At 40.7% G+C, this 22,892-nt stretch overlaps 1 protein-coding gene across 1 annotated transcript in view; it reads right to left on the bottom strand.

Annotated features, from left to right (window-relative positions):
- Nucleotides 1–6,365: 6,365 nt before the first annotated feature.
- Nucleotides 6,366–22,892, bottom strand: part of LOC133128368 (nuclear receptor subfamily 5 group A member 2-like) — a 43,578-nt gene continuing 27,051 nt past the window's right edge. Inside the window, exon 7 of the mRNA XM_061241812.1 lies at nucleotides 6,366–8,553. Within this exon, the coding sequence (XP_061097796.1) occupies nucleotides 8,306–8,553 (248 nt within the window). The 3' untranslated portion in view covers nucleotides 6,366–8,305. The remainder of the gene's footprint in view (nucleotides 8,554–22,892) is intronic.

Genomic DNA, 22,892 nt, shown 5'->3' with positions numbered 1-22,892 from the left:
CAGAAGAGGCGGGTTTCTACACTTGGGTCTCCTTTTGCACCTAGGGAAGCTACTTTATAAGGTCAATGGCTGCTTGAAGGACTGCCGGTCCAGGTGACCAAAAGCAGCTCCCTGTGACCTAATATAGATTAACGACTATCCCATGTCAATTCCCCATCACGTTTGATCACACTATGGCTGCCTGTTCCTCCACCTGCCTAATGCATGTCTCGTGTGTGGGCCATTCTTTAGTTTTAAAAATACTGTACATTTGCATGTGTCCATGAGCACATTCAAATTATAATTTGTATTGGTTAATCCTGAAAATGATAATTAAGGGTCATAGTTAGCATAGGATGCAGGAGATATGATAATATATTATTAACAATAATAATAGTAATAATATGGTCATATGGTCCCTCTTTTCATATACGGTGTCATATTGTTTAGGCTTTTTTGTAGGGCTCATGACTCTTCACAGTTGGCAACAAACTTTTCCTGTCAGGTATCTCTCATCCAAAGGTAACTTTGTCCCTTTATTTTTTCATGAATTGGATCACATACACGGACTGAGCACTTTATTACAAACACCTACACGCCTACTTATTCATGCGATTATCTAATCAGCAAATCGTGTTGCAGCAAGGCATAAAATCATGCATAGGGGTCAGGACCTTCAGTTAATGTTCATATCACCTCTCCCCATCCCTCCCTACCTCCCTGTGAACCTTAATTGTTGTCTTTGTGATTTAGGTAGTGTTTCGGTATTTTTAGTTGGCTAGGTAAGCAGTATTTGGATAGTTAAGTTTGGTCACTTTTGCTTTGTTGTTTGTTTATTTGTTGATAAAAAAATAAATAAAATAATAGGCCTTGGTCCTTATCTTTGTTGTACGGGTAGCAATTTAAATTGTACTTCCCTCTAGGGTCTTTCAGCGCACTTAGCCTTGGTTATGGGTATGCACTTTGTTGTACGTCGCTCTGGATAAGAGCGTCTGCCAAATGCCAATAATGTATTATCAACCCCATATCAATCAGAATGGGGGGAAAAGTGATCTCAGTGATTTCGACCATGGCATGACCATGGGATGGTGCGAAAAACAAAAAACATCCAGTGAGCGGCATTTCTGTGGACAGAAACGCCTTTTTGATGAGAGAGGTCAATGAAGAATGGCCAGACTGGTCGAAGCTGACAGGAAGGTGACAGTAACTCAAATAACCACACATTAAACAGTTGTATGCAGAACAGCATCTCTGAACACACAACGCACCAAACCTCTAAGTGGATAGGCTACAGCAACAGACCAATAGGTCTAAAACATATTGTCTAATAAATACCTAATGAAGTTCTCACTGAGTGTAGCTTATACTGAAAACTTTGTACAGGAGCTTACTATATTTACATTTTACATTTATATTTGCCAATGGATCCATCAGTTTTCACATCCCAAGGACAGATTTAATGCACAGAAGCTGTTAACTCCGATTATCTATTTGTGGCCCAAACCCTCTGAAAAGAGAAGCTCTTTTTCAAAGGATACGGACAAACAACGAGATTCTTTTTAGACTAAATTTGAGCATTTTCGAACTGGATGACTTGTCTTCATCGATTTCGTGCCCCTCTCCAAATGGATTTTTGAAGTGCCCATTGGATGGAGGCTTTCAATCGGAAAGAACCTTGAATCTCTCAATGAACCGTCTTTGTGATTTAAGTGCTGGCATAGCATGGAAAGGCTGAATGCACACTTTCCCTTTTTGCTCAAATTGAAAATCTGTTTCTAAAGCTTTCATTTGTCATATCAATTAAGGGAATATTGAGAGAGCAGTCCATGTTTTTCAAAGTTTTAATGATAAGAATAGGAGAACAGGAGCATGTTAAATGCTTTAATGCTTTCACACAGTTGGTCCTAGTGTATAATGCACACATTTTTATAGAAAGGCTTTTGTACTTCAGTTCACAGTTGAATTAAAACCGTTTTAAGGTATTTACGGCTTTGTATAATTAAAGTAATAAATAAAATCCGCCCAATTTAATTAAAACGGTGAATGCATAAATTGTTGAAGACTAAGCAATCTCTGCTAATGGTTGTCTCTGATAGATTTGTGTTCTTCAACAGGCACTCTTTGGTCACATCTCAGTAGCATTGCTGGGAACCTCAGATGCTTTGTTTTTTAAACAAACTTTTAAAAATATTTTTCCCCATTAGAGTTCAATTTCAAATGTCCAGAGACAAATTCATTCCATATGGCTACAACATTTGTCAGTTTAAGAGGGTGCATGCTTGTGTGCATGCATGTTTTGTATGTAAAACATGGAAAGCCAGATATCTAGACATTGATGGTTCCACAGAAGGAACAGAGAGATCTGTGCTTCTAGATGTGCAGGAGCCACACAATCTCTCCATCTCATCATTTTTTATTAGATTAACATCTCACTTTAAGGTCAGTTTAGCTTGGTGCTAGTGTATTTCATGGCTTTGTTTTGCGACAAACTGGTGCCACATCAGAGCCCAATAGTGCTAAATAGCAATATGTCCTTTGCATTCATGCATACTTTTAACCAGCTGGAATGCATTCTATTTAAATCACAAAATACTACTACCAGAATTATGTACTGTTTACTACCTGAATAAAATATTTGACGAGCAAAACGGTTTTAAGATGATCCCCTTGAGATGAAGCATGTTTTCCTCTCAAAGAAGAAGAAATAGGCGCATTTTACTGGCTGCAAAATAGGCACATTTTGTGGCGATGCTATGAATGTTAGATGGTGTGTCATTGTAACCAGAAGGGAAGAATTTAGCCCTTTCATTAGAGCTACCACCCGAGAGTGTAGGGAAAGGAACTAGACCAGAGAATATTTTAATAAAGCATGTGGGAATATTGGTCTGGACTGCAGACTAAGTAAAATGAAAACATATGCCCTGTCCTTCCTTTTCAGGCCCATCTTTTGAGTAGTATCTTTATTGATTCACGAAGGTTGGCACAGTATTGTTATTTAGCCGTTTTTGTGAGAAAATGGGTAGGAACGCCAGCAGTCGACATTGTAACTGGATTCTGCATGTGGCGATATAATCAGTTCCAAAACGTGCATCTTTCTGTTGTATATTTATATTATAAAGAGTATGCAACCACAGTCCTCTGGAATTTGTGGAATTCTGCCATTTGGCTGTTTTTTCTGGCTTTCAGTTTTCTAATTCTCTTGGCAGAAGCCATTCCTCCACGCACCCAGCTTCTGCTGAATGGCTGAAGTCAAAGCAGGTGTGGGCTTGGATAATACTTGGATGGGAGACCTGGGAAAACTAAGTTGCTGCTGGAAGTGGTGTTGGTGGACCAGTAGAGGCTGGTCTTCCCCCTGGTCAAATAAACCCCAATGCCCCAGTGTAGTGACGGGGACAAAGTACTGTAGAATACCCCATCTTTCAGATGAGACTTTAAACCTGAGGTCCTGACTCACTGTGGTGATTAAAGAGCCCATGACACTCAGGTGTCGAGTCGGGTGTTTCCCAGTGTCCTGCCATGAAAATCTATGTTACAAAACTGCCTGAGCTAGCCAGAGCAAAAGATCAGTTCGATCTCCACTAAGCTACATCTAGATACCCTGTAACTTTGCTGCATATGACATCGAAGTGGGCATTTTTGCATCACCCCCTTTTGAACTTGCCCAGACGGCTTGTTGTTTTGGTTCACTGTAGGCTACCTGTGTTTTTTACCCTCCACCATTACAGTAGCTTGCTAGCTACAAATGCTCTGCTGAAACCTGATCCTACCCCACAGTCTACATACCTACATAGTATGCAGCCTGTGCAGTAGGTTGTGCCTTTCAAAAACCTTTTGTTAGACATTGTGGAATTAAACTGCCAAATAATATTGCCAATTAAGTGTGCTTAGTGCTTAACAGATTTTTCTAAATTCCATTTCAAATTGAATCTCCCTAACATGGTGTGAAGAAGCTGTGTGTTACCTGCCAATTGTTTATTATGATTGTTAGCACACTTCCTGCCAATTGTTTATTATGATTGTTAGCACACTTATTAATCAAATAAAATGTATGAAGATTGAAAGAATTATCAGTTTAAAGGAATGTTTTTCACCCCATCTCACCAACTGCCATTGCCCAGGAAATTATTTCAATCATAAGGAGAAAGATCCTGTGATGTCACCTGGTTCTTTTCCTGTATAGCCTATACAGTCATTTTTCATACCTCAAAAAGATGCAATGTGATTTAGGCTAATTATCCAAATCATGTTTCCAGTCAACCAACAGCCATTTGTAGCAACTAAACAATACAATTGACCACCTATTAGTATTAACTTAACATGATGTAGTGTAATTGTCAATCGGTGTGATATACGTAATTCCATTTGTGGTTGGAGAGAAGTGACCAATGGCTTAATATGTTCCATATTGTATTGAAAATGTGATGATCTTCGTCACTTCTTTGTCTTTGTGGAATAGCCTATGTGATTCCCCTGTGTACTGGCCGAATTCCCAACCTGGCCCTTTCAATCTGCCGATCTAAATTACTGCCAGCATCTCATGCATTTATTCAATTACAAAGTTTTATGTTTGACCTCTCTAGTGTGAGAGCACCCATAAAATAAGGCCACATCATTAAGCTTCCTGAAAACCAGAGGTGTCCCAAGTGCATGAATGAGGGTGTTCTCTGGTCAAAACAGAGGGCAGCAGGCCAACCCTCTCCCCCTCACAAATTTATATGTGAAATACTGCCTTACCTTGAATTTCAACCACTTAATTTTCTTCGATCTACAGCTAACATATAAAATTGCCAGTGGTTAAATCTGGATGGGAGAAGACTAATTTAAAATCATATTGAAAGTCCCCAAAAAAATAGCATTTTATAGTCATGGTGCCGAACACCTGGACTTTTAGGTTCACATGTTGAAAAATCATTTAATATAATATTCAGATTTATCACAAAAACTGTGTTTTATATGCATGAACTTACAAATGTTTTTATCTCAGATGAGTAGAGTGAGATCCTGGAGCGCCAAATACTTCTTTCTTGTATTTTTGTTTATTATATTTTTTCTTGAAATCTCCTAGACAGGAAATGGTTTTCTATTTATTTCAGACATATTCAGAAAGAATAACTGGAAAGTCAGTCAGGAGCATTGGGGTGTCAAGATAGCTGCTGAATCAAAACATAGGGATCAAAAAAACTCTCTCTCTCTCTCTCTCTCTCTCTCTCTCTCTCTCTCTCTCTCACACACACACACACACACACACACACACACAAAGTCAACATTAATTAATCAAGTGAATTATCTCACTCACATTATATTGAAGAAATAGTACAGAAAAGCTACTAAAAGTCTTGTATGGGTGTCAGAAATATGATGACACAAAAGCACCTGGGATACTCCTTAGTTTTACTGTTTAAAATAATGGTTAATGGCAGCCGCACTGTAGTCTGTTTAAAAGCACCTTTATTGAAGAAAACGGAAATTGATTATACGGTTGGTCAAATTAAACTACAGCAAGGGGAAAACCTGTCTTATGCACAACTCCCCAGGAACTGACATGGATACTGGACTTCTAAAGTACCCATCACATAGCAGGTCAATATGTAAATAGTTGATAATGTATAGCAGTTGTCAAGTGTTGTTCAGTTTTCATGTGGGAGACGCTACAGGAGCAATGTTTATTCTGGAGTATACATAATGTGGAAATTCAGCCAGTTTTTACTGCTGAATACAGGTGCAGTTTCATTAGTCCCATAGATAAAATCAATATTATGCAATATGTTTAAATTCACACTGTGTACTTCATGGTCATTTGTTCATCTGGATGTTTTTCATTTTGTTCATGAATTTCTATTTGAAATGTTTAGCAATAAATAAATTATATACATCTTATAGTAATAAATATAAGTGGCTTTGACACTGCTTCCTCGTTTAGGATCGAACATTTTTTTCATTAAATTATTGACTGAGGATGGGAAAAACAAACAAACAAAAAAAGCAAGTTTTTAAAATGGAAAGGAATAAAGAGAGATACCAGAGTGAATTGTTTAAATGATTCCTACATTTTCAATTGACAAAAATGGCCAACTACATTGACATTCGCTTAACCACACCTCCATAACCCATGACAAAAGCTTGAATGGAAGGTGCATTCAGGGGAAATGTTTAGATGACCTTATGGGATATCAAAATAATCATATAATAACAGTCAACAATAGGCAATGTTCACAACCTTGGCCAATGTGTTCTCCCTTGAAAACACATAAGAGGTTTACTGCAAAGAACATCAATAAAAGGAATAAAATGCCCTTTTTGTCTGCAGATTTGTATGGCTACCCTTCTTGTGTAGTGTTTGTAAAGTAACATTTAATATACAAATATTTTAAGACTAACACTTGATGTATTTTGTATGTATTTATTTCACATCAGCATGGAGAACGATGAGACTCACAGACTCGCAGTGTTACCACATGTTCATAACACTGATATGTAAGATCGGTTTGTTTTATTTTTGAACACCACACTTTGTTCAGTTGCAGGCTTTGGTCTACAGTTGACAGAGGCAAAAACATCTTAAGGAAAATAAAACATTTGTAGGGAAATTATTTTCTTTATTAAGGCAATAGAGGAATGTCCCTTTTTCTATGCCTTCATGTGAATGAGAAAAATACTGTTTAATAATTTACCACAACTAACCTCCCAATGTATTTTACAAAGCTAAAGTAAACCGTTCACAGATAAAAAAAGAACCTTTCCTCATAAGGTGTATGTCTGCAGAACGACCAAGAGTAGTAAATGACTCCTCTTTCAGGTTTGTTTTACAGCCTGTTAATTACCTAGTATGTACTGGGAAAGTACACAGCTACTTGTGTACTTATTAGGTAAGTACTTTTATTTCAGTGGTAAGTACTATGAAACAAAGTCAGGAAGTACCATAAGTACTATGTACATATGTTTTACGGCCCGTTTCATATTACTTAACCCTGAAATCAAAATAGCTAACTACTAAATACCTGGTATTTACCCAGTAAGTACTAGGTAATTAACGGGCTGTAAAATAAAGTATTACCCTCTTTTATGATAATATGTTGTTGTTTATTTTTGGCGAGGCTGTGTTTGTGTTCAGGTAAAATGCAGTACACCGTGTGCCCACAGCGTGTCGTCTCTGTACACAGAAGAATATTAATTCAGAACAGAAAAGGCCTCTGCTGTCTGTGTGACGCTGTTTAGTAAACAGCCTACACGCCTGTGTATTCTGAATTGAATAGTACATAGCTCTTAAGCGCTTGTTTTATGGATACGATTATTTAAACATCCGCTTCTGAGATCGACCCTCGAGGCATTGTTTTGTGGAAAAGGGGTGTAACATCTATATTCCAGTGTTATATTTATTCTGACCTTGAACTTGAGTCTGATTTGCAGTTGATTAACATACGCAACAACTTCAAGAATTATCTGTGACCAATGGCAGCAAATTCATTTTGGTCTTCAGCAGTAGCAATCCACTGGTTTCAGTAATATAGACTATTTTGTACTGTATATTATTATTAGTGCTGAATTGTGTAAAACAAAGTAATCATTACAAGACAACACTTTTAACTTGAAGAGGTGCACGGTGACACATTTTCCATGTGTGGGTGTGTGTAAAAATGAGCTAAATGTAATTATTTTAAGTGCAACAATGGTGGGCCACTCAATACAGAGTTACAGTATGTGTGTATCTAAAGCCAGATTATGTATTGTACTATATCCTTGATGCGCTTAAGTTGAGCCCTATGTCCTGATTGTTCACATCTGTAAAGTCTTCAAACAAAGTTGATTGAGGCAGCGAGAGCCCCCTCACCAGACCATGAAGACAAGATGAACCGAGCCCAAAACCCTAAAAATGAACCAAAGGTCTGTTTCCAAAGACTTGGCACATTTATGTGCTATGTGAGCAACCAGCAAACTAACACTGTCACTCAGTCTCCATCTAAAGTAAGCAGTCCAAGAGTCTCTTTGAAACTGATGAAGTGTGAAAAGTCCCTAAGTGCACAGTTCTTTCGGGTTCTTTCAGTCAATCAAGTCTCAGTAAATCCCTTCAACAGCCTTTCCGAGAAGAAACAAAAAGTTCTATCGTTTGTCTTCAGTGAGGTCTCTTGCTGTTTGTGATTTGAAAACACTGTAGTCACTTACAGTCAATCCAGTTATATACCCGTCTGATATCCAGGCACCCCACCTCCCAGAATCACCTTTTCCAGGTGTGTCTGTAGGGATGCGGTGATGTTTGGACCAGGGGGGAGGGGGAGACAGTACCAGGGTTTGGGGACGGCGGGGGGTTGTTCGTTGGGGTAGGCGGCTCTCAGGCACGCTTGGCGTGCAGCATCTCGATGAGCAGGTTGTTGCAGGGAACGTCCCCGTTCAGGTGCTTGTAGTACAGGTACTCCTCCGCCTGCATGCTAATGGCGCGTATCTCGGGCAGCCGGAGCAGGAGCTGGCCGAACTTGTCCGTCTGCTGGGGGTAGCTGCACATGGTGTAGTCCAGCAGCGCCGCGTTCACCTGCTCCTGGACGCTCTCCACCAGGTGGAAGTTCTCCAGGCTCTTCACATCTTGAAGGTAAAGGGAACCATGGTCAACTGTCGCAAAGCTACTCAAGTCTGACATTCCACACAGCCTTTTCGCTGTGTCAACATGCTTATCTTCCACAGTGACAACTACTGTAGCCACAAAATATAGAAACAAGGACAAACAAATTCAAAGATAAATACAAAAATAAGTATCTATATTAAATAACGGTTAGAAGTGTAATCTGAAATAGTGTGACACGTGAAATATTCCCTTCAATGTCTTCAAATAATTTCTGTTATTTAAAAAAAAAATTGGTTATTTTAACGAACAGTAAATTGTTTGTTATAGTTGTTCGTTAAAATAACCAATTTTTTTTTTAAATAACAAATTATTTGAAGACATTGAAGGGAATATTTCACGTGTAACCACGTACAAACACAAACAGTAAATCGTCAAATGTACAAACAGCTCTCATGTTTTATACTGAAATACTGCAATGCTTTTAATACTTTATTGTTTACATTATTAAAAGGGATAGGGAGAATGTATACTTTAGTCATTAGCAGTGTAGCACAACACAAATTAACCCTGGGATAGACCCACATTTAATCTGGAATTGGTGCACACTTCCTGTGGTCCCTAATGTATCTTTCTCCAGCATCTGAGCAAAAATGGAAACCCTTCAAACTGTCATTTTGAGAAAAATTATGTTGTTTATGGGGCACTAAATATATGTGTGAAGTTTTACACAAAAATATTGTGTAAATTTCATAAAAGTATGAAAAGATTGTCAAAAAAAGTTATCTGTAAAAGGTATCTGCTTGGAGCCCATTCCCTTTGGAATCTTTGAAGCTTAATATCTGAAAACCACTCACAATGCAAATAGAACCTAATAATTCCAAGGTCATGAATTTTGAAAGATTCAGACAATGCTAAAGCACAAACTGGCTTGCCTGCTCACCTCAGGAAACAACATGTCATGTGACTATTTCACCTGGAAGAGGGAACGCATCACAGACTAATGAGGTCCGGGGGAAGAGCGGGGACATCCCACACAGACACTCGTATGTAGGGGGGGAGGAGAGTAGGGGTTGTCCCTGTCCTCCCCATGGCCCTCCCAGGCAAACTCAAGCCAAACCAATCCCACCCCCCCAATTAAATCTTGTGTACTGCGAGACTGACCAGAGATACAGACCCCAGAGTTACGAGATGACCCGTCGACTGAACCTGGAAATAATATAAGCAATGATCCGTTTTCAAGGTCTTTGTTATACAATACATACAGTGTCTTGCATTGATAGAAAACTGGGAAAACACATCTTCCTCTATAAGCACATGTCAGGCCAGTCTAAAATCAGTGAGTTTCACAATGAAACAAAAACAAAACGTATCATTGTGGGTACATTCAGCACTCATTTCTGGGCATTGCTTGACACATAGAGGAATGCTTTTTAGTAATTAACTGAAATAGCTGCTTCGATGCAGCACATTGGCATTCCCCCTTCAATTAAAGTTAAAACTGATGCTGTGACTTCATTGGATAAATTCTTTTACGAAGATTTCAATATGTTATGCTCTCAATTCAACCTTCATTTAAGTTAATCTTAAAAATTATTCAAAGTTCAAAATTCAAGAATGTGAAGTTAGAGGTTTTTTTATGCAACTTGTATCAAATCACAATTTTTAGATGTGACCACTTGAAGAAGAATTTTGAAGAATTTCCATTTTTTCAGTATTTCTTTTCAGTGCATAGCTGCTTTGAGCTCACAGTCTGGTTGATCCATACACCCTGTCTAGATCTTTTTTTTTTTTACTCTCTTAGTTTTTGTGAATGCTAGACAGGTTTTTTAAAATAACATCAAAAGTTTATAACAGAGCGTTATGTATTTCCCTGCCTTAGAATGTTTTCTCTTTTGAAGCCCATGTATCTATAAAAAATGATTTAATGAGAGCATGCGTGCGGCCTTTTAATAACAATATGCTTGTCACCCTTAGAACATGTTGGTTTTCTCCTAGCTTTATAAACCATCCTGTATCCCTGTCTACTTATCAACAATTGTGTAAAAAAGAAAAACATAGTACAGTTTAACCATTTAATTACAGTTTTCATTTGTGAATCATAGTATAACATACATATTAGTTAATGAATTGGTAACACTTTACAATAAGGTTCCATGAATTGGCATGAACTAATGTAGTTGTTAACTAACTACTACTGAGAAGTTCATCTGTACAGCTCGGTTAATGTATTTGTACATCATTAATTAATGTTAACAACTACATTAGGTATTGCCTATTCATACTGGAATGAAAAAGTAAGTGGACAGTTGTTCGTAATAAAGTGCTAGGTGAGTGTTTATGCTTCAGTAGACTAAGCCAAAATATCAGAGATTTGCTAAGTTCATTACATCATTATTAGTTCATTATCTGCTAAATTTTGTTATTCGGCACTGACAAAAAAGAATAATGTGTAAAATATTAGCTATCATTCCAGCTCCACAGGGTTATTATTTCAGTAGCACATGCCTGTTAGCATGAAAGACGGAGACTTGGGACTCGTACTTTTTCCTTTTTTCACTTCGACAAACCTAATTACAGAAACAAATTGCAAACAGTTTTAATTGCTGATTATTGTGAAGCTACTTGGAGAAAGAGCACTTGATTTTTTTCCATTTCTTTCAAACTGAACTAGCAAACCAAAGAGGTTACCAGGTTCAAGTGGCTATTGTGTTTTACATGTATATGTTGGTACGGGCAAAAGCTTTGACAGCTAACATCTCTGACGGATACAGAAAATTATATTACCAAAAAGGCTATCCAGCAATAGTCTTGATGCAGCACAGCATGGTACCAATTCCTTTCCATCTCCCCAGTACTCACTCTGGGACTAATTATCAACTTTTACATGAAACAACCTCTCAGCAAGCACACAGAGGGGTGGTGTGTTTCAGTACCAACGCTCAACCCTTAGGTCTTGTGTAGCACATATTGTTTGAGGAGCGAACCGTGCTAGATGGTTGACCCTATACATTCACACACGGAATCAACATGCTGGACTTGTTTTCTCTTTTAATTAGAGCGAATTTATTAAAATGGCTCAGCCATTTCACCACTGTACATCCCACCCCCAACACCTCTCCAATCTCCCACACTGCCACACACTGCAGGGTTTATTTACACAGTGCCTTCTGTGTATGTGAAGGCATAGGAACTAGCAGACAGCTCATTCCATATCACGTGGAGGTAAATACTGTATATCAATAAATACAGTGCAGCACGTACTGTAAGTGTTTCTTTTTGTATCCGTAAGTATTATTTCTGTTGTTTGGGCTCTGTACTCCAGGTCATTGGAATTTGAAATGAAACAATGCATATTAGGTTAAAGTGCAGACGGTTAGCTATAATTTGAGGGTATTCATCCACCTATATTGGGTATTCTGTGTAGGAATTACAGCCTTTTTTATATGGAGACCCCCCCCCCCCCTTTTTTTTAGAGGACCAAAAGTAATTGGACAGTTGCTTCTTAGCTGGGCAGTGACAACGAAAAAAGGTCACTGCTCAAATACATGGGGCGGCACTGTAAATGAGTTACGGGTGCTGGGTAAGCTACAATGCTTTACTCAGTTTTTGGAGCAATGCGGAGTTGCTGCAGATTAATGAAATGCAGTAGAGAATCCATTTGTAAATTTAAAAAAGTGTCAATGAGGGGTGGTATCTTCTCAACTCTACAGTTCGTATTGTGATGTTTACACACACATATGCATGCACACATAAGCGCACACACACACACTCACATTTAACACTTGTGTAGTCTTAACATTATGTATACTCCCCCTGTCCGAAGGGTAAAGAATGACCCGCTTTCACTAAACTCCTAAAATAAAGCAGCTTCATTGAATTTTAGACCCCAAATCTATTTTGCATGAACAAACAACCTGTCACTCATCACAAATTTTGTCATCAAATTAGTTGAAAAAATATCATTTTGGGGGTTTTCGTCAAAAGAGAAAAAAAAATGGCTGTAAATTTTGATGCCACTTATGTTCATTTACAGCTGAGCTGCTGAGTCACTGGCTATAACCGCTTGTTCTCAAAAATAAGTCTCTGAACAAAAACCACTCAATAGAATTAACTGCAGGCTGTTAACCTTACAGCTGAACAAAGGATTCACCCGATGAGTGCTAGTTTGGCAAGACAGCATGCTGTAAAGTGCATCAGGTTGCATTGTTCCCAAATGGTCTGTGTAGAGCAGCCTTCTTAAGAAGTGTTTGCAGTGGACAGTGTTTAGCAAGACCTCCCTGGCTATTAAACTGACCTGAGCCTTTATGACATGCTGCAATTAGTCGTGCTGTATAAAGTGTAGCTCAATCAACAAGTTTCCAAGATATGACCAGTCAAGATAACAGCACCAATCTTCACCACTGTGGCTGTATTGAAGCATGGGAGATTTTAAAAGGTGATACAGAAAAAAAAAAAATGTGCAAGAAAGTATATTTAATTTTTAAGAAATATTTTTTGAGGACCATCTGGCAACACAGCTCATCATGCCACCCACAGTAAGGGCTGTGTACTGTCAGGTCTGTGTGGTAACTCTGGTGACCCATAAAGAGAGTTCCTTCACAAACATTGCTCCTCACTGGGGCCGTTGTCCGACAGGTCCTTCCCACCCCCACACCGCCCCCCTACCACCCCCAACTCCGTTTGGGGCCGTCGCTGTGCACCACAGGAATTCAGCAACCCTGATATCTGTACCTCCCGCTGAGAAAAATACCCCTATACGCGAAAAACAAAAACAGCCCTGTTTGAGTTGGAACGCGGCGTGATTTACAGTTGCACATTGTGCCGTTATCACCTTGGCTATTTGCTCTGGGTTTAGCCATTTATCTGCTCGTGCCGATCGGATCCCATCCTCAAAGGCTGCCCGTGCGATTACTGGGGCCCAATAAAGGCTTTGCATTACACAAACACCATTGAGAAATCCACAACTTCGTGCCCCCGTCGGGTGATTTATTGTCCCGACGAACGCCTCGCGGGAGGCTTTCGTTCGTCTGGGAACGGAGCCACTCGTTGGGGGACTTCCTGTTTCAAAGTTGAATGTCTGATACGTTTTAATAAATCACCATTCGCAGACAGAGGTTGAGAATTCCTAGATCCTACAGCTCGATTACGCCATTGACATGCTCGTATATAAAAGAGCTCACAGGTGCTTCCCAGCATTCAACGCTGAAAACAATACAAACTTTTTTCAGGTATTTGCCTCAACATTGGAGCAACATTGCATCCTTTTCATTGCATCATTTTATGTATGCCATTTTTAAAATTCAGTGTCTGCTTCTAAACCACAAAGAAAAAAAAGAAAGCAGGTGTCTGTCTAAGACAGAATGTGCACAACTCCGGTCCTGGAGGGCTGGTCTCCGACCTTAATTTATTTTCCTGACAGCGCTATAAATTATGTTGGTTCACTCCTGTACAGCGCAGTAAAATCTTTAGGATATGCTTGCAGTCAACTGTAGCTAGTGCATATACAAATGTCTGATGAAGACATTATTTAGCTAATTAAATAATTAAGAGCAGAAGTTGGCACAAAATCTTGAAGTGAATTGGCCCTTGATGTGCACCCCTGGAATAAGAGCTCCACAAATAAGAAGGTGGCCAAATCTGGGGTGACAGCATTTTTCTGGCACAGTACTTCAGGTTAGCTTAAATAGATTTATTGGAATTAAGAAATGAACATCTGTTCTTCACTCTTCACTGCGTCTCAAGTTTAATTTAATTCAGGGCTGAAATAAACAAAATGATTGTTCCTGTGTCTGCTCCTTTTGTGAGGCTATATCAAATTTAATAATGCATTCAAAATAAAAAAAAATTATACCAGGCTTGATGACTTCTATGAAATCAACTGAAGAGCTGGGTGGAGCCCAGATGTAAATTTACAATCTTTCCAAACCGTTGGTGGTGTTCCAAATAGTCAATGCTACTTAACAAGTTCACTGAATGCTGCACACTGCATTGACCTTGTTTGTAATCAGTAGACTTTATTTTCTAGTCTTTTGTGCTCGGTTTGTGAAATGAGAGAGTGTGTGTGTTTGCGACTGACTGTATGTGACTGCTTTTATCCTTGCCTCCCTCCAAGTTTCTAATAGTAAGTATTTTGTAAAACAAACACAAAAAAAACCCAGATATACAAGCTTTGTCAGAGCATGTCTTCATAACGCTAAGGTTCGGTTTGTTGTGGTCCGGTCACCATGAACCAGTGGCCGAAGCGGCCAGCATACCGCAGACAAAGGCAACAAAGAAACGTGACCGTTGGGGATATATTAAGTCAAAACGAAGCCCTGCATTTTCAGCTGGACAGGTAGAGGAATCAGACCGCTCGCCCCAAGGACAGGTCACATCGTTTGCCGATGGAAAGAGGGGGGAAAAGTGGGAAAGAGCCTTGGGTATGATCGGGAAAACAATGGGAGTCTCGGATAAACCCCGCTTGTTACAGATGCTAGCTGAAAGGCACTCCAAATCCTCTAGAGGAGGAAGAATACATATTCACATCTGCATCTGCTCTTTCTGTGCTTTATGGGAGTGTTATTAAGAGCTAAGGGCCATGGTATGTAGGACCAGGGTATTATATAAACATGAATGACTGAAAAACCTCATACTACTGGGGGGGCTTTTTGTGATTTAGCCTTTCAATAAAAAATGAACACAAAACATGTTCATGTCTCTGTTTAATTTCTGTTAATTCTGTTTTTTTTCTTTTTTTTTTACCCACTTGTCGATCTCCAGGCTACAACTCAGACTAAATCAATCTTTGAATCACAGCATTCCAAACATATTGGTTTTATTAAGCTGGTTCCATGTCAAAAGTGTCACTGTTGCTTACTGGGAATCAGCACTATTTGTTAATTGTGACCACATGATGCTTCAACAGCATGCAATGCATTTAGGACCAATGTTGGAGCAGATAAAGCAAAGACCTGCACACATACTGTATGAGGTGAGCTCAATCTGAATGCTACAATACCACCTATGAATTCAGGGGGTGCAGTAGTCTGGGTAAGGTATTATTCAACTGTCTGTCACAGGCACAGATAAGACATATAACATGCTTAGCCATATGGCATTAACTCTGAGGCCTACAGGTCATGCTCAAAAAATCTGAATTTGTAATCCAAACACAGGACGCTCACCTGTGACGCAAATCCTAATTCCTTTCCATACTTCAATGTCTGATTTTTTTTTTAATGCTAAATATTTTTTTTTCAGATTAAATATACGTTTTCAGTACTCTCTCCAAAAACAAAAAAACCCCACGATAAACACAATGATAGACGTCAGATTACACCAGAAAAAACCCCCATGAAAACAATATGCTGTCATTTTTCCCTGAGTTGTTACATCTGATTTCAAACAAACTTTTGGATTTTAAAAGTTCCCTTCAATTCACACGTGCTATCTCCTTTTGGAGAGAAAACTCACACAAACAAAGAGCGAACTCGAAAACACATGCCCCATATGGAGGACGTCAAATAATCTTCAGAAACTTAATCCACCACTTAATCCGTACAGCCACAATGCGTACACATGTGTAATTGCACTGAAACATATGAAAGAAACTGGAAACAGGATGTGTTGTTGCTTGGGAAAACAAATGCCAATGCATCAGCGAAGGTCGCTGGCGATGTCTGTCTAAATACGTCCGTCAAAATGTTCTAGAAGCCAGTGCACTTCTGCTTTCTAACAGCTGTGCGCTTTAACAAAGGAGGCTGAAACGCACCACTACAGAAACGTTTCATGAAAAAGCCTCAAGTCTTTGAAGGGGAAAAGGAGAACCTAAGAGTGGTCGTGTGGAAAGGAAAAATGTCAGGCTTGTTCTGTTTCTTCCCACCTGCTCCTTATTTATTCGCCTCAGAGCAATCCTGGCCTCGCCAAAAAACTGCTTTGCATTCAGTGAAGCTTTTTCACAAATCGTTTAATGTCTGTAAGTTCAGGGGGCATTTCAAGAGTCCTGTTTATCGTGAAATGACAGAAAATCTTTTGGGGGTCAAACATCCCCCGTCTTTCCAAAAAATCCTGGGGCTGCTCTGATGCCAACTGCTGTCAAAAGCGGCCACATAATGAGGTCATTAAAGCCAAGTTCCCGTCAATATATTTATTTATTTTTTGAGAGAGAGAAAAATTTGAATTAATAATTCAACGGAGTGCCTGGGGATGTATATTTTTTGTGAGAATGACAGTTAATCCATAGTGTATTTTTTTCCTTACACATAAGCAACCCCCCCCCCCACCCTGCCACATCTGATGAAGGATAGAATCCCACTGACTAAAGATATATCTATTATTTACATTTCCAGCCAGGCCCCCTACCCCAAACATGTGAACCTCAGTCAAGTTTCACTTAGTCCATAACCATGCCCACAAGCACAGTGTGGTCTCCTTGCCCTGGAGGGTCATGAACCGTGACAGGTTGTGCTGCCTGTCAATGTGATGTTAACGTACAAGAGAGCTGAAATTAACAGGAGGAGCAGGTTGACTACGCAACACGTTAGCACAGAAAAGCACACCAAATACACCTACCAAGCAAATATCTCGAATAGCAAAATACGTTTGCCTAAGGATAAACAGATGTCCCCTTTTCTCTTCCAGTTAATTTGATTGTGCCGGAAAACATAGTAACAGTAAAGTGTAACGGTAATGACTTAATTCAGCCGTTCAGCTTTTGACAGATGAAAATGTTTCCTTGTGAGGGTCAGATTACCAGTGAGTTTCAGTGTGCACACATCATCACCCACTGTGACCTAAACTGGGCACACTCCCATTATACGCAATATCTCCTGATATAACCTTCAACACCTTATTTGTTTTTTATTTTTGGAAATGAGGGGAGCTGTAGTCTGTGCCAGAGAAAACACAAAGCCTAGATTTCAGGTAAATACGTTTAAGACTGCAACTAGAGTTATGGAACTCACAGAGCCACCCCACCGGCTCCCAGACCTCCTCCAACTGTTCGTGAGATGGAGCAGAGACCAGGACAACACACCCAGCTCCTAGCCACCATGGGTCGACAGTTCCATTATTTAACGCCACCCTCCAAAATAAGGAAGGGGGAACTTCTGTAATGAATTTAGCCTACTGCTAAATTTGTCAAGGGCTTATGGCCAAGTTTTATTGCCATTGCTGAGCTTTGCAGGTTTGTATTACAGTAACTCAAGACAATGAGTGATGAGAAACAGCACCCCCCACGACTGACCGGGGGGTGGGGGGGGGGCGGGGAGTCTATCCTGGCACCCGAGAGCATTGTTTCTTTAAATAAAGTAGGCCGGTTTCCTGGTTCACTAAACAAGGGATGGGCGATGGCAGGCCGTGTCCACAGCACCTGTTGGACAATCCGTTCTGTTTCAGACAGTCTCGGGTTTCCGCTGGGATCCCGTGACGGGGGCGCACCAGGGCCCAGGTGAGGGAGGCTGAATACTCGCCGGGTGACAGTTCGCATTACTTTGGAGAGCCACTGTGAACACGGCCCCTGAGACTGTATGCTATCTACAGCCCTGCGCTACAGCCAGTGCTTGTGACTGATAGGCTGGGGCATAGCATTGCAGTCTTGACCCGCATACTTAAATTGCGTTGAGAAAGTTTGAGTCTGATGACATTTCAAAATGCCCCTGATCATTGAATATTGTTAATATTGTATTTTAAAAAGAACATTTATTTAAAACGCAGGAACTACAGATGAAAACTATTATAGTTATTATATATATGATAATAATGCCCCAGTTCTACCAATTTATCTTTAAGCTAGTTCTGAAACAATATGTTGGATGCACCAACAACTATGTTAAAAATTGAACGGTGTCCATGGCATATAAATAAAATAAAAAAACGAAATATATATATTCATTTCGTTGCCAAGTAGCTCCAATCACACCTGTGAAGAGAGAAGTGGAGGCAATTTGGAATGCAGGTAGAGCATGGGTGAAATAAAATGGAGAATTCAAGTTCAAGTTTGGGGAAGGGGTGTAACATGCCAATTCAACCGGTGTAAGGCTCGTCTGTTGTGCAACACATTGATGGCCGGTCTAGCTGTCCGTTTCCCTGTGCAGGACTGGGGCAGGTTTATGGGTGGCCACAGAGCAGAAATCTCTCTGCAGGATCAATAGAGAAACGGAGGGGTTTTTTATGTAGGGCTTGTGCAACGTCTTATCTGTGTTTGCGTGCCGTGTGTAAATATGCCTTTTAGTGGCGGGCTGATCAATAGAAATCCTGACACTGGCTATTGCTCTTTTTCTCTTCAGATCACTTGTACAGGAAAAGTGCTTTACACAAGAGCCAGGAGTCTGTCACTTTTCCTACTGTTAACTCAATATACAAATGTCACACTCAAGAAATGGTTTCATTTTAATGCAGCTGAAGGATTATTGAGCATGGAAGTTAGATTATATGAATGTCTGTTTATTTATTTCCCAATATTAAATAGGGGTAATGACACAAATGTGCATTGGTTGCGAAACTTTAATTATTTTATCTTGCTTTTATTTTTTGTAAAACTGTGCAAGTCCAGGATTGGAGTGCATTCAATCACTCTAATTAGTATTCTTTGCCATTAACTTTGTAAACATTTTCATTGTTTTTCTTTAAATTGTCATGATATTGTTACAGCTATCAAAAAAGTTTTTACTTAATTTCAGTTAATTATGAAGAAAACTGGTTTGTAGCTTTCTTCAACAGAAGGGTAATGCACACACATGCACACATACAGTAAGCCACACACACGCACAGACACACAAACGCAAGCGAGTATGCCCACACACAAACACAATGCAACTCATGGAAGAAATCACCGAAATGCTTGTCTTTACATTTGATGGATACTTCCAAAACAAATATCAGTTCAGAAATACCTGACACATCAGCAAGATGTACTGGAAGGCTAAGTACCAGGGCAACAGCACGGCACGCTTCATTCAACTGGTAATAAAATCCCGCCATTGATTTTCTGTAGCCGCTTGTAACTGTTATTGTTGATGCATCAATAGCCAAAAGAAAGTGTGGTGCTTAATAGGAGGCAGAAAATGTGGAAATATGGAATGCCCTTGACATTAAATCACAGGGTCTACCCCGGTAATCGATAAGACTGTAACGGCAAGGGTTCCCTTCCCTAATGTTTTATAATAAAGTGTCAATGTGTAATAAGGACAGGGGAGGGAGACAATCTTACTGTCTCCTACAGTAAATCAAGCTTGCTGAGGGCCTTTTTAATTTTTTTTAAGGAAAGTTAATAGAAGCACATCAATCTGATGAACTACACTTCTGCTCCTGTTTTCTCTGGGTTTGATGTACTGGTGGAACTGAGCCGCAAAAAGAAAATTAGATTTTGTTTTCATTTGAGAATTACAGGCATCCTGAAACAGTTTAAAAAACGCTTCCCATGCCCATATTTAAATGCCATCACATTGCTGTGCAATACCTACAGTCAGACTGAGAATTATTGGCACCCTAAATATTGGCACAAAAAAAACATATCATCTTTTTATTATTATTAGCTGTGTTGTTCATTTGTTTAGTTTTTCTACCCTTTTAAGGGTGCCAATAATTCTGGAGCTCACTGTATTATACTAAAGTTGACAGTGTGATGGGGAAAGTGGAGGGTCACAGCTACAGAGTACCATGGCAAGGCTCCACAAGGGGATTTGGTCAGCTGCCCTATGGACTATGACACACGGTCTCCCTGCAACACAATTTGTCTAACTTTGAGTGCCCGTAATCCTTTCCTTTTAAATATAATTTTACATTTTGTCAATATCAACAACAAGTGTAAGTCAAACTGACTGGAAACACAGAAGGTTCCACTTATACAGTGGCAGAAATTGAGACAAAAGGCTGCATATAATAAACAACATGAATAATGATCTACACTCAGTGACCACTTTATTAGGTAAACCAGTATACCAGCTTGTTAATGCAAATACTATATTTAATCAGCCAGTCATGTGGCAGCAACCTAATGCATAAAAGCATGCATACGGGGTCAAGAGGTTCGGCTGTTTTTCAGACCAAATGTCAGAATAGGAAAGAAATGTGATCTAAGTGACTTTGGCTATGGAATGATTGATGGTGCCAGACAGGGTGGTTAGAATATCTCAAAAATGTCCGATCTCCTGGGACTTTCATGCACAACAGTCTCAAAGAGTTTGCAGAGAATGGTGCGAAAAACAAAAAACATCCATTGAGCAACAGTTCTGCAGGCAGAAACACATTGTTAATGAGAGAGGTCAGAGGAGAAGGGCCAGACGAAACTGTAACGAAAATGTTTCCCTTGGCCCAGCTGCACTGTACACACAAAGCACAGCGACTATTTCACACACTACAGACATCACAGTTCAACAGAACAGCAGGCACTGTTTGGAGGTATATCTCTCAATAAAGAAACTGGTGCCCTGTGGGTGTTAGTTATCCAAAGCGAATCACAGTTGACTAAGCAGGGGACAATCCCTCTGGAACAATGTGGGGTTAATGGCCTTGTCGAGGGCCCAACAGCTGCACTGATTCTACTGCAGCTACACTGGGGCTTGAACCACCAACCATCTAGGTCCCAGTTAGACACCTTAGCCACTAGGCTACAGGCTACCCACGCAGCATCAACGAGAGGAGTCAAAGCAGAGGTAACCCGAGGAAGGCTCAACGAGGCATGAACTTATGACTACAGGCCCCAGCCTGCAGCAGAGTGAAGAACAGGAATGAAAATGGCGGATAGTTTCAGCAGAGAGTTAGTGTGAGAGCCAGCACAGCCTTGACCCCTCTCCACAGCTGTCTCTGCAAGTGGATAGGGAGTAATGAGTGTGCTGCTGTTTAGTGGCCTGCCCTCAGACTTACTCCCCGTCGACAGCACTTGTGGCAGGGGCCTGGCAGTCCTCCCCTGGCCTGCTTTCTGATGAGTCATGACAGCGCTGCTTTACTTGTGTTTATACATGCCAGCACCTGACCTTAGACCTGGGATTATACCAACACACACACACACACACACACACACACACACACACACACTCTCTCTCTCTCACACACACACACACACACACACACACTCTCACACACAAATGCTCTCTCTCTCTAACACACACACACACACACACTCTCTCACACACACACACACAAATACTCTCTCTCTCCAACACACACACACACACACACACACACTCTCTCTCTCTCACACACACACACACAAATACTCTCTCTCCAACACACACACACTCTCTCTCTCTCACACACACACACACACACACACTCTCTTACACACACACACACACACAAATACTCTCTCTCTCCAACACACACACACACACACACAGTCTCTCTCTCTCTCGCTCTCACACACATACACACACACACTCTCTCTCTCTCTCACACACACACACTCTCATACACACATACGTACGCAGACACACTCATTGACAAATACACACACACATACACTCTCAAACACATACACACACATACTCTCTCTCACACACATATACACACACACATACTCTCTCTCACACATACATACACACACACACATCTATAAAAAAGCAAATACACTGTCACCCCCTCCAACCCCAGCCCCTGCCTTCACACACACACACACACACACACACACACATTCACACTCTTCATCTCATCACGGACTGAGACACTGTAAGGATGCCCAATCTAAGATCTACGGCAGACAGCCAGGTCGCACAGCTGTAACAGACACACAGCACCGGGGGAAGCCCCGAATCACTGGCGTTCCCCCGAGCCGCACACATAGAGAACACACCGTGAACACCGACCCCACCATTAGCCGGGCCGTCGGTAAAGCCGTGGACCTGAGAGGGAGCCTCTGTCTCCACAGAGACGGACCTACAGGTCGGGCAGAGAAGAACGCCCGCTCCCGGGTCAAGTGCCGTCTACCCTCCACTTCACCAGCGCTCAGCTTCACTAAAGAGCTCCTCGCGCGGGAGGCTGTGACTGATCAAGCCGGCTCCTCTCTCCTGACAGCAGACCCACGGCCAGGGCCAAGGGCCACGTGGCCGGGGGCCAGTCAGACCGGAGAAACAGGACTTTGATTTCCTTTAAGAGGCCTCGTTTGTGAAAGGTGAGGAATGGGGAAAGGACGTGAAGGTGAGCAGGAGGATTTACGCTCGGGTGCTGAGCCCTCTATTGATCCGGCGCACGGGAGGACTCGAGTGGCACGGCTCTTTTCCGTGTCCCAGTCGCCGTGGCTGAGAGTGGCGCTTTTACAACATCAGTTTCATTCCCAAACTATTTCAATGCTGCCTGTATCGGAGACCCTGTCAGGCAGCCAGGAGTGAAACGAAAGACCGGATTAAATGATTTATTTACGACCAGGTGGGTCAGCTGGGAAGTT

This window comes from Conger conger, chromosome 5, assembly GCF_963514075.1.
Source record: "Conger conger chromosome 5, fConCon1.1, whole genome shotgun sequence".
Taxonomy (NCBI): Eukaryota; Metazoa; Chordata; class Actinopteri; order Anguilliformes; family Congridae; genus Conger; species Conger conger.
This window is presented reverse-complemented; position numbering and strand designations above follow the sequence as displayed.